This window comes from Rhagoletis zephyria, unplaced genomic scaffold (genome assembly GCF_001687245.7).
Source record: "Rhagoletis zephyria isolate East Lansing unplaced genomic scaffold, Rhagoletis_zephyria_1.1 Rzeph_scaffold_02991, whole genome shotgun sequence".
Lineage (NCBI taxonomy): Eukaryota > Metazoa > Arthropoda > Insecta > Diptera > Tephritidae > Rhagoletis > Rhagoletis zephyria.
In genome coordinates this window covers 59403-71030 of record NW_016160075.1, presented here as the reverse complement: position 1 = coordinate 71030, position 11628 = coordinate 59403, and the positions used below count along the sequence as shown (strand labels likewise).

General features: G+C 38.5%; 1 protein-coding gene across 1 annotated transcript; it reads left to right on the top strand.

The window, feature by feature from the left end:
• The first annotated feature begins 952 nt into the window (after window positions 1–952).
• On the top strand, window positions 953–11146 carry LOC108368177 (putative GPI-anchored protein PB15E9.01c). The gene is made up of 6 exons (XM_017622965.1): window positions 953–3935; window positions 4005–4424; window positions 4539–4716; window positions 5351–6012; window positions 6071–6313; window positions 6386–11146. Exons 1-6 carry the CDS (start codon window positions 1426–1428, stop codon window positions 6819–6821), a joined length of 4449 nt encoding a protein of 1482 aa, XP_017478454.1. The 5' UTR covers window positions 953–1425; the 3' UTR covers window positions 6822–11146.
• Window positions 11147–11628: the final 482 nt, after the last annotated feature.

Below are 11628 nucleotides of genomic sequence, written 5' to 3'. Positions count from 1 at the left end.
TTTTTTTGCTTAGCGCTTAAATAAAAAAATAATTAGTACAAATTGGGTATTCAGGTCTTTTTATACATATTTATTATTTTTTTAGCTGATATAAATTTTTAAAAATATAATCACTTTTTATTATAAAAAGTGGATTTTACGGCAAATGTGCACGACTGAGTGACGTTTTTAGTTGGCTGAGTGCATACTACCACTCCACAGGGCCTGGGTTAAAATTTTTCTAACAGCGTCAATGTCAAACTTCCGAGTGTATTTGTGCCATGAAAAAGCTTCCTATGCAATCCATTTGCCATTCAGAAGCGGCGTAAAACTGTAGGTCCCTCGGCTTAGCACTTGGCAAAAGTATAAGCGCCAAAATATTATTAGTACTATTATTATTTATATCAAAATGTCCAAAAGGGCGATACTTTTTCCCTACAAAAAAAGCCAAAGCATTTTCTTATTGAAAATCAAATAAAGAACTCGTTAAATAATTTGCAATAATAGTAATTCGCAATTTAAGCACTCATGACTTCAAAACTAAAAGCGTCATAAAATACTTTCATACCGTTTTAATTATTTTTCTGCTTAACCTTGACTGTTTATTGCATAGACATTTCGCATACTAATAATTTGTATTTACTGCGCATTTACGAGCACTTTTCCTTTTTTGTAGTCCTCTATTTTTNAATAATTTGCAATAATAGTAATTCGCAATTTAAGCACTCATGACTTCAAAACTAAACGCGTCATAAAATACTTTCATACCGTTTTAATTATTTTTCTGCTTAACCTTGACTGTTTATTGCATAGACATTTCGCATACTAATAATTTGTGTTTACTGCGCATTTACGAGCACTTTTCCTTTTTTGTAGTCCTCTATTTTTTACTTTTCGGAATTTTATACTTCTATATATTTATTTCATATATTCCGTTCCATTTTCAAGCATTCTTCTAAGCTTAACAAAATGTCGTGGTCTTGCTACAGTATAGTTTTGTTGGCTTATCTTATCTTGCCACTACACAATTCTATATTTATCTGCGCATGACAGCGGGTATTAAAAAAGCGCGATTATGTGCCAAAATTATTTGTTAAAGTAGGAAATGTGTTAGGCAAATGGAATGGTGTTTTTTGTTTTTTTTTTGTTTTTTGGTGAGTTGAAGTGGTTAACTTCTTTGGCGTCGTATATGTATATGTACTACATATCTTGTTAGACTTTTTCGATTGGCGCCAGTATTTTCAAGGTTTTTGATACAAATTTGTTGAGATAAGATTGTTTTTATCGCGTGCGAATAGACCTATTCTTTGATGATATTTGCTTCATTCGGATTACAACCGGCGGAAGTAGCCTTATTATTTAGTGCATTTATATTCTAAAGGTCCTGGTCACCCTGTGCCTTTGACTACTATAAATTTCGCCACTAAATAACGTCGTTTTTTCTTTATGTTTTTTTACAGAATGTCGCTAGATAATCCCACACAGATCTTAACCGCTCACGATTTGACCAGCTTGCGTACCCTGCAGCGTGTGATCACCACCACCAGTAATAACAATAACCACAACAACACATCTATTGACGACCATATCGTCTACAATAGTCACGTTCATAGCAACAACAACAGCAACAGCAGTAGCCGTAATCACAATTACAACCTTAACCACAACAGCAACAGCATCACCACCAACGGCGCAAGTAATCATCATACCAATAACAGCAGCAACGGCAGCAACGCGAGTGCTGGAAATCTTGTTTTCTCCACCATCCCACTGGACGGCCACGCTCTGCTTATTCAACAATCACACCTGCTTCCTGCGAACGCCGCAGCTTCGCTTACCAACAACGGCTTGCAACAGGCGACGCAGGCGCGCGGCCTGGTCACCACAGCAACAAATGGTTTACGCGCCGGCAACAGCAACAACATTAACACAGTTACGAGCAGCATTAGTCCCGCCGTCAGTAACGCTGGCAGCTTTATCAGCAGCAGCAGCAACATAAATAGCAGCAGCAACAATAACAGCTTGAATAACTTCCTTGCCAAGGCAACTATACTGAGCGCAGCGAACTTCAGCAACGCTAAGCCAAGCGGCAAAATCTTCAATACAGGTGCCACATCGTTCGGTGCCACCGGTGGCAGCAACATGCCCACCACATCGAAGTATGTGCTGTTGCAACCAAATGGTAATGGACAATTTACTACCTATGAAGGCTCCACCCCGGCGGCAGCAGCAGCTGCAGCTGCCAATGGCAATGCCGGCGCGCCCAGCGTAGGAAATATAGTGCTGCTTGCCACCGAGCCGATGGACTTGAATGGCAGCAGCGGTTTGGGTGGTGATGCGGCGGCTGTGGGGCGTGTTATTGCCACAGCGGCGGCTACTGGCACTGGCGATAATGACGAGGAGTTGCGCCCGTTGGCGTGGCTCAATGACAGCAATTTAATTAAAGGCATAGTGACTACGACAGCAGCTGGCGCGGGCGGTGCTAATGTGAAGCGCGGTGGTGGCGTTGCTGCAAGTAGCGGCAATATTTGCATAGTAAGCGCTAGCAATGCACACGATCTGATCGAAGAGCTGCCACATCATGTAGGCAGCGAGGAGGTAACCACCACCACGCCCAGTGGCAGTATGAGCACACATATTGGGGCAAGTGGTGGCGGTATCGGCATCGGCATCGGCAACGGCAATACGAACAACAACATCACTTCATCGACTGAACTGAAAGCTGGCACACAGATAACCGCGTTAAGCGTCAGCGATTTTCAACAACTCAAGCGTTATGGCAACATAATCACCAGCGGCACACCGATCACCTTGCTGCCACCACATGACCCAACAGCTGCCGCAGGCGGTCGCAAAGATGAGGCTGCACACATTTTCGGCAATATCGGCGCCATCAGTGCCACCACCACTGTGCATATGGGACCGAGTGGTACCACCACCGTTGTGGAGTACAAATCGAATGGGAATATGCCGACGCTACAGTCGAGGCAGCTACTTAGCGCAGCCGGTGTTGGCAATGCTAGCGGTGGCACCACTATAACGCCAGCAAATTTGAGCAACAACGGGATTAACAACAACGCCAACAGCAGCAGCAGCAATAATCTAAACTCTTGCAACTATGTGCCTTCTTCATTCTCTTCTACTACCAGCACTCATTCAACAGTATCCAGTACACCCGCCTCCATAGCTGCTTCCAATCCCGCCTCACTGTCTGTTTCCTATTCAACGCTTGCCTCAACTACGATGAGCGTTGCCGGCGCCAACAGTGGCACCACAGTGCTCAGCCTGCCGAAGCAACTAACAACGCTGCCGGGCGGTGTTGTTACGGTTACCAATGGCAACGGCACGACTAACACAATTTATCAAGGACAACCACAGCAGCAACAGCAGTCGCAACAAAGACAACAAAACTTTGCCAACAACAATACAAATGCCAGCAGCAGCGCATCTAGCACCACCCACCATCCGCACAAGAAATACCTGCGCGAAAAGATGAATGTGTTGGATCATGGCGGCGGCGGCGGAGGCGTTGGCAGTGGCGGCGGTGGCAGTAGTGGCATTAATGCTAGCACAATTGGAACCACAAATGGAGGAGGCAACGCGGCTGCGTCCACTATCACAGTGGTTGCTTCGCCTGCCTCCTCCAGCAGCTCATTATCCTCCTCCGTTTCTAGTTCATCGTCCACGGCCGCTGTCAACGGTGGCAATAGTCCCATCTCTAAGTCATTCTATGCCGGCGCAGCCAACAACAGTCACAACAATAGCAATGTGAGTGGCGGCGGTAGCAACGCCAGCAGCAGCGGTGCCATAAACTACTCCAGCACGGCTAATACGTCGTCACCAATGGTGCAGAGTAATGCGACAACAGGTGCTGCAAATGCAAACAGTGCAGCTGGCTCGCCCATTGCAGCGGGCATACCACCCACCTACACTATAATGCAGTACCAAAGTGTGGCGTGAGTAGAAAAGCTTTTAATTTTTATTACGTTTTCAAAATTGATAAGCTTTTATTTCCATCTTTACAGCTCCTCGCCAAGCATCTCATCGCCAGAACCAAATAATTCCAAAGAATTTTATCCGCTCATTACAACTCAGCAGCAGCAACACAATATGATGCGTTCACCCACCTCTTATTCCAGCTATGACAATGACTCATTGAAAGATTTCGAAATATCCACCAATGGCTCAAGTAGTTTGGGACATCACAACACCAGTACACCACAACATCAGACGCATCAGTCAGCACAGGCACAACAACAGTTGTCATCTTCTGGCTCTTCTGCATCCTCAAAGAATAGTCTATCTGGTAGTATGACCAATGTTAGCGGCCTCGGTGGTGGATCGAATGGCAGCGGTGCTGTTACACCACAAAAGCAAAAGCATCCGAACAATGTGCCGTACGATCCATTCGTGCACACACACAACAAGCCGCCCTACAGTTTTAGGTGGGTTAAGCGTGAAGGGCTTTACGAATTTTTAAATTATTAAAAAATTAAAAAAAAATAAATAAAAGGGAATCACAATTGAATTAATTAAAATAAAAACATTTTCGTTTCCAGTTCCTTAATATTCATGGCCATCGAGGGCTCGAATGAAAAAGCTTTGCCCGTCAAGGAGATATATGCCTGGATTATGCAACATTTTCCGTACTTTAAGACAGCGCCTGCCGGTTGGAAGAATAGCGTGCGGCACAATTTGTCGTTGAATAAGAGCTTCGTGAAGGTGGAAAAAGCGCCGGTAAGTTATTATTGAATATATATATTTAAGTGAACTATGCTGGTATGTATTAAGACATTAGCAGCTGTCAACATAACAGTATCATACAAAACAAAAAATGCAGATGCGAATAAGAATAAAGTTGACAATTCTGTCAAAATTAATATCGATTATTATCGAAAATGATATCAATAGAGCTATCGATAAATGGTGTTCTTGTTTTTGTAACATCATACAAATTCCCCAAATAGTTTTTGGAGTATTATGCTCTGGTGGCGGTCTTTGGCCAGATATGAATCTGGGTCGTTCCGTTTACATAGACCCGACTGTAGTGAGAGCTATCGATAAATGATTGAAAATGTTGCCAATGAATATGTCCATATCGGTAGTTTTTAATGGATACTTCGAAATGATATCGCATCAAAGTCGACAAAAAATTAAAACTTGCACAGGAAGCTTACCGATAAAGATAACATGGATAACCTGGGGGAATTAAAATTCCTTGGGAAACGCATAGAAAAAAATGGTTCTCATGCTGCTATTTTTACGCTTTTATTAGAATATTAAAAACCAATATCTCCATTGTAAAATAAAACAAAAAAAATCACTAAGAAATCAAACCAACTCCATACCTCTGTATTAATCTTTCCCTTAGAATATGGGCAAGGGCTCACTTTGGCGCGTCGAACCACAACAGCGACAAAATCTCATACAAGCGCTCAATCGCTCGCCATTCTTCCCCAATTCAGCTGTCGATAAGTCGTCCTCGCTCAAAAGTCCCGGTGCCGCAAGCAACACTGGCGCTGCCAATGACTCACTCGTGGGCTATGACACTGTTGATAGTGTGGGTAGTGGCGGCGGCGGCGCCTGCAGTCCAGCACCCAAATCCAATATAAATCCACGCATTGATCCGCGCCTTTTCCCTAAACTATCGAAAGTTATTGGTGGCCAAGGCCTCCTAAATGACGTGGTCGTGTCTGGGGCTGGCGATGTGCCCGAAGAAGATACTCCGTCCGACTATAGTACAACAAATCATAATAGCATTCTGAATAACCAGATAAGCGGCAACAACAAACACAGCAGTTATAATAGCTCACCGGTGCATCAAAATGGCGCTGGTGGTGGTGGCGGGGGCAGCGGCAGTGGTGGTGTAGTTAGCAGTGGCGCTTCCATATTGGGTCCTTTCAGCAGCTATGAAAGCATTGAGAGTTTGGCGCGCGATTGTGGTGCCGATAGCATCGATGATGTGAATGCAGCAACAGCGATGTTGGCCTTGAAACATGGACCGAAAGTGTTTTCGGAGACCTTCCAGAATGGGTGAGTTTGCGGTCGCAATGGTAATCGCTTGCTTATTCACTTTTTTTTTTAAATGCAGCGCGCCCGTAATAACTTCATCACCCAGTGAGGATCACACGTACTCCGCTGGTGGCGGTGGTGCAAGTGGTGGCAACAGCGGCGCCTCAACGCCACTCATCAATGGCAACTCAGCGCCTACAGCTATCAATGGTAATGCGCAGTATGGCGCCAGCAATGGTCAGCAGCCAATAAATGGTTGCAATGGTGATAATCAAAGCAATTACACATCATCCGATGCGGCATACGAAAGCAGCGAAGATAAGTAAGTGTTTCTTGCTTATTCAATAATTTCACTCAATTTTCTTATTTCTTATTTTCCCTTTCACCTCCGCAGTAACAACATCACACCTGAAGAGCTTGAAGATCAACGCCGTCAACGTGAAGGCGTCGATGCGCTACTCTCGCTCTCGCGTTCATCTGTTGTCGAATCGCCCACAAAGCGGCCGTCATCGACCAGCGTCGAAGAAGAACACATATCCGCCTGTCTCGAGAACAATAAGGCGAACAATAATAATGGGCATTTCACCAATGGTAATGGCAAAATGGCATTGTTGACCAGTGCGGTGGCCTATAGCCAACAACAGCAGCAGCATCATGCGTACGAGGATAGCGGCAGCTTTCATTTACCCAGCTATTATGGTGGGCCACATCAATTGCATCACCACCAAGGCTTGGGCAGCGGTAGTGCAGTGCAGCGTAAGATCAAACCTTTGCGTAGTTTGCGCACGAAGATCAAGCGCAAGGCGCCATGGATGAGCAAGGCGCGGTGAGCAACGGTGTTTGCAAGTGATTGGAAAAATTAATGTGGGCAAGAAGTGAAACTAGTGGGGAGTGGTAATGGAGTTGGGAAAGAAGTGGCTGAATGAGAATTGAAAAATACTAGATAAGTTTGCGATAGGGCTGGTAGAAAAAGTTGATCGTTATGTACAAATTTGAAATGAGTGTGTGTAGTAAAATATTATGATACACGCTTCACAGTTTATTTGGCAGTAGCGAAAATAATAGTATATGAATTTAAAAAGCTCGCTGATATAATAACAATATTGAAAAACTATAGAAAATTGCAAATTGAGCAACGCATTTTAACGCTTTTGTGACAAACTAATTTCCCAACTTTTAAAGACGAATTTTAAGTGATTTGAATTGGTAGTGACGATAATTCTGGTTAAAGAATAAATACATTTCAAAGACAATAGCTAGACAAGAAATTTTAAAAATATTTGCTTTTAAAGATTATCAGATGAGCTCCTTATGCATTTTTGAATATTTTCTGGGTGTCTACATATTAAAAAAAAAAAATTAGGATAGCAATTATTTGACTCCCAATATTATTGCACTTGACTTTTATTCATTACAGATTAATAATTATACTTTTGTGACAAAATATGATATGTACTAAGCATCAAATTACACGTACATATGTATATGTATTTAAATTCAAATCTAATATCATTACATTTTTAAAACTTTTCTTTTATCTGTTACGCTTTTAAACTTTAAGCCGCGCAGCTCATTGAGTTTAACTCTACAGTTCGTAAAATTCAGCTGTCACAAATATGAAGGTTTAAATTAGCAACACTTTCGCCGACAAGATAGATATGTTTAAAATTAGCATGGAAAACAAAATAATTGTATGGCCAGCCGTTGATGACGCCGTCCGCTTATACTTAACCAGCAGCAAACACATGCACATAGACACACACCCATGCACATAAGAAGTACATTAACTATCCAACTAAGCCCCCATCTTCTTGCTCGCAGCTCCTTAATGTGAACGAACATCCTTACATACATATGTGAAAAATGTTATAAAAGAAAAAGAAACTTAAATAACCGTTATATACTTTTCAAGGTTTACTTTATTTTTTTTAGTAATGTAGAAAATCTCTTGTAAGTGTTTTTTAAAATGCGGTTAATTTCGGCCGAAATTTCGAATTATATAAGAAAAATTAGCAAAATTCCATGCGCTGAATACCAGCTAGAAACTCGAAAAAATGTGTATTAAGCTTTTTTTTAATTTTGATGCCAGTAAGTGGTTTTAAAACAATTTACCTAGGAAAGCATGATTTAAAGCGTATAGCAAAGGCACATTTTCACAGCTAAATTGGTTTTACATTATTAAATTCAGCACTCAGTGATGTTGTTGTTTTTGTTGTAACAGCATACAAATCCCCCAAAGAGTTTTTGGGAATGATGCTGGGAGTGACGGTCCTTGGAAAGCTGTAAATCTGGGTCGTTCCGGCTACGTAGACCCAACAGTCGTTGGAGCGAGCTTTCATTAATCTTTTTGAGCACTGAATGTGATTTCCAGTTACCAGTTGAAGTTTTTCAAATACTGAGTGCGATTTTACAATGCTGTGTGCAGCCTTTCCAACGCTATGTTTTGCTAAAATATGCAATTTATGAAATGCTGAATATAGTTTTTGAATGCTAAATTCAGTTTTCCAAAGCTGTATGCAGTTTATCGAATAGCTAAATGCAGTTTTTAAAATGCTTTTTTTACTATTTGCAATTTTCTAAATGCTGATTGTACTTATACAAAGTTAAATGCAGTTCTGCACATGCTGAATATAGTTTTTCAATATGACTTGTACATAATTTAAAAATCTTTGATTCAAAACCAATTCATTTCTGGCATTTTACAATTTTTAATTGCGCTGAATATTACCCATAACGCGCTGAATATGACTTGTTGCCTGTGCTAATGTGAGAGTACTGTCGAAACTCCCGACATTTTTTAGCGTGCTGCATATATAATAGAATGCATCAAACTGACGAATAGACTTTACATCAAGTATTCAGCATTTTCTGCTGTTTCAGCGCTCTATTCAGCTACAAAATTGCCGTGAGCACCGAAAGCTAAAACTTGTGATTAAGTTAAGTGTGTAGTTCTACCTCAAGAACTGTGAAATATGCGCTGAATTGCTGGAAAAGTAAATGAAACTTAAATAAGATGCAGTGGATTGACTTAAAATGCATTTTTTTTTAGCGGAGCTCATTTTCAATTGCTCAACAGCGGCAAGCAACTAGCGCTGGTCGAAATTAATGCACCGTATTTTGTTGAACACGGCTTTTTAAAGTCTTTTAAACTTTTGAGATAGTTTGTATTAGTTTATAAGTGACTTTGCTTCCACAAATTTAAATATTTTTCAACTTTTGTCATTATTTTTAAATTTCTAAAGAAATTACAATGTTTGCCAAACAATAATCTTTTATTGAATTTTATGTTAATGTTGATTTTTTCTCACACTCGAGTAGCTGTGGCACAGCTAAAAAAAAAAAATAAATTTCACAAATTTTTTATGTAAATAAAAAAAAAATCTTTATTTCTTAATGACGAAAATCTTTCAGTTTCGCGCTTATAAGCAGCTTTTAAAAGCTAAAAAACTTGTTTAAGTTTGAAAATAAATCTACTTTATAAGTTCTAGGTTAAAAAACCAATAAAGATACATTTTAATAAAAAAAACAAAAATTAGCAAAAGAAACTAGCAAATCAAAAAATGGGTTTAAGTGAATATTAAAGTTTTTAGTGTTTAAGGAAAAAATAAAAATTAATATTTAAGAAATCTTAAGTTCGTTATAAAACTGAGTAAATGCATCTTAAAAAAACAAAGTTAATTCACTTCAAGTACCTTTTTAGCAAAAGAATATAAAATAAAATTATTTAAAATACAGCAAGTATAAAGAAATGTTAAATTAGCAAAAGTGAATGTGAAGACTCGGTTTGATGCCGCTGAGTTGCGTAGAAGGCAAAATTGATATACTAAACAAATTAATTTGTTTTTTTAATTGAAGGCTTTACGCAGCCCTTTAATTACGAACTAGATTGTTTACAATTACATTTATTAGTTGTTTTGTAGTGAAAGTTCAGCTCGCAAATGCAAGCGGAAAGCGCAGGAAATCAAAACGCAAAAAAAAGATAATATTAAACAAATAATATAATTACGTTTTTAATGCAAAAATGCAAATGCAATGGGCAAACTGTTAAAAAATGAATATTATTTGTTGGCGTAAGATTGTAAGCATTGCAACTTCAACTACAATTTACTTAAAATATACATATGTAAATGGAAAAATAGTCTTAAAGATTATATATACAACATACCTATGTACGTTAAATGATGCGAAATGATGCAAGATCATAAATAATAAATGGCAATATTAATTGTACGTTAATATTAATGAAAAAAGTAGTATCTAAGACACACAAATACATATACAATTACACATAGTATGCATACCTATATGACGTATATACACATACATATAAACATACACACACACACAATCCAATTTTAGACAACTTATATTAAATAGTAGTGTTAAATGATGTCTAAACACCTAAAAGTAGACACTAAAAATGTTGAGTTTTTACTTTATATAAAACACTTGCTATATACATACATATGTACATTGTACATAATGTATTACCATATAAGCAAACAAAATATATAAATAATAAAAAAAAGCAAAAGCAAATCAAATATATGTACATGAAAGTATGAGCAAAGCATAGAAAGATCGTAGAAAAAACAAAACAAAAAAAAAAAACAATGTAACTTACATACCAAATGTGTCACTCGCAGACAAATGCAATTGAAAGCTAGATATGTATGTGTAGTCAAAAAATAAGCCGGACAATCTAAAAAGCGAAAAATAAGAAAAAATAGTAAAAACGAAAAATGAACAAAAAAACACCCACACACACAAAATTCTTATACGCATTGGTAGCAAATCGCCTAAAATTACACGTGCTATTTTCAAAAGTTTTCCTTAAAAAAGTGAAAATTAAAAANATTAGTAAAAACGAAAAATGAACAAAATAAAACACACACACAAAATTCTTATACGCATTGGTAGCAAATCGCCTAAACTTACACGTGCTATTTTCAAAAGTTTTCCTTAAAAAAGTGAAAATTAAAAAAATAAAGATTCTAAAAACCAACAATTATAAAAAAAACTCTAAATATGTTAAGGCGATGCCAACGCTTGAAAGCAGTTGGAGTGGCTTATCACTATATACTGTATACACCATATATAGATTTAGTAAATGAAATTATATATAATTGAATAAAATTTGTTTTGAAAAAAGTCACACTCTCAAATTTTTTATTTTAAACTTAAAACGAAATCGAATCAAATTAGTGTCGGGCGTGTATGCACGAAACGAAAAACACACGCTGATGTGCTGCTAATAACGCCGCATAGCACTTTAAATAAGTGTTTGCAGCATAAAAAGATATTCAGCTACTTAGAAGCGCTTTTAATTATGCCGACCTTAAAGTGTTTCCTATTGCGTTAAATATCTAATAAGGGGCTTTTAGGCCTGCTGAATAGCATCGTTTTTTTTTGCTGCTGAATACATTTTGAAGACGTATACACTTTTCAAATGAATTGTATACGGCTTTTTAATTATATATCGAGTGTTTTCTTCACGTCTAGGGCTGCTTCCGAAGCTAATTTGCATACCAAACCCTCAACTATGTATGTACTTATACAAATTCAGCAATTTAATTGCTTTAAGCAATACAAAATGTTGTGAAGCTGGTGTTTAATAATTAACATTGTTTTTTTTTT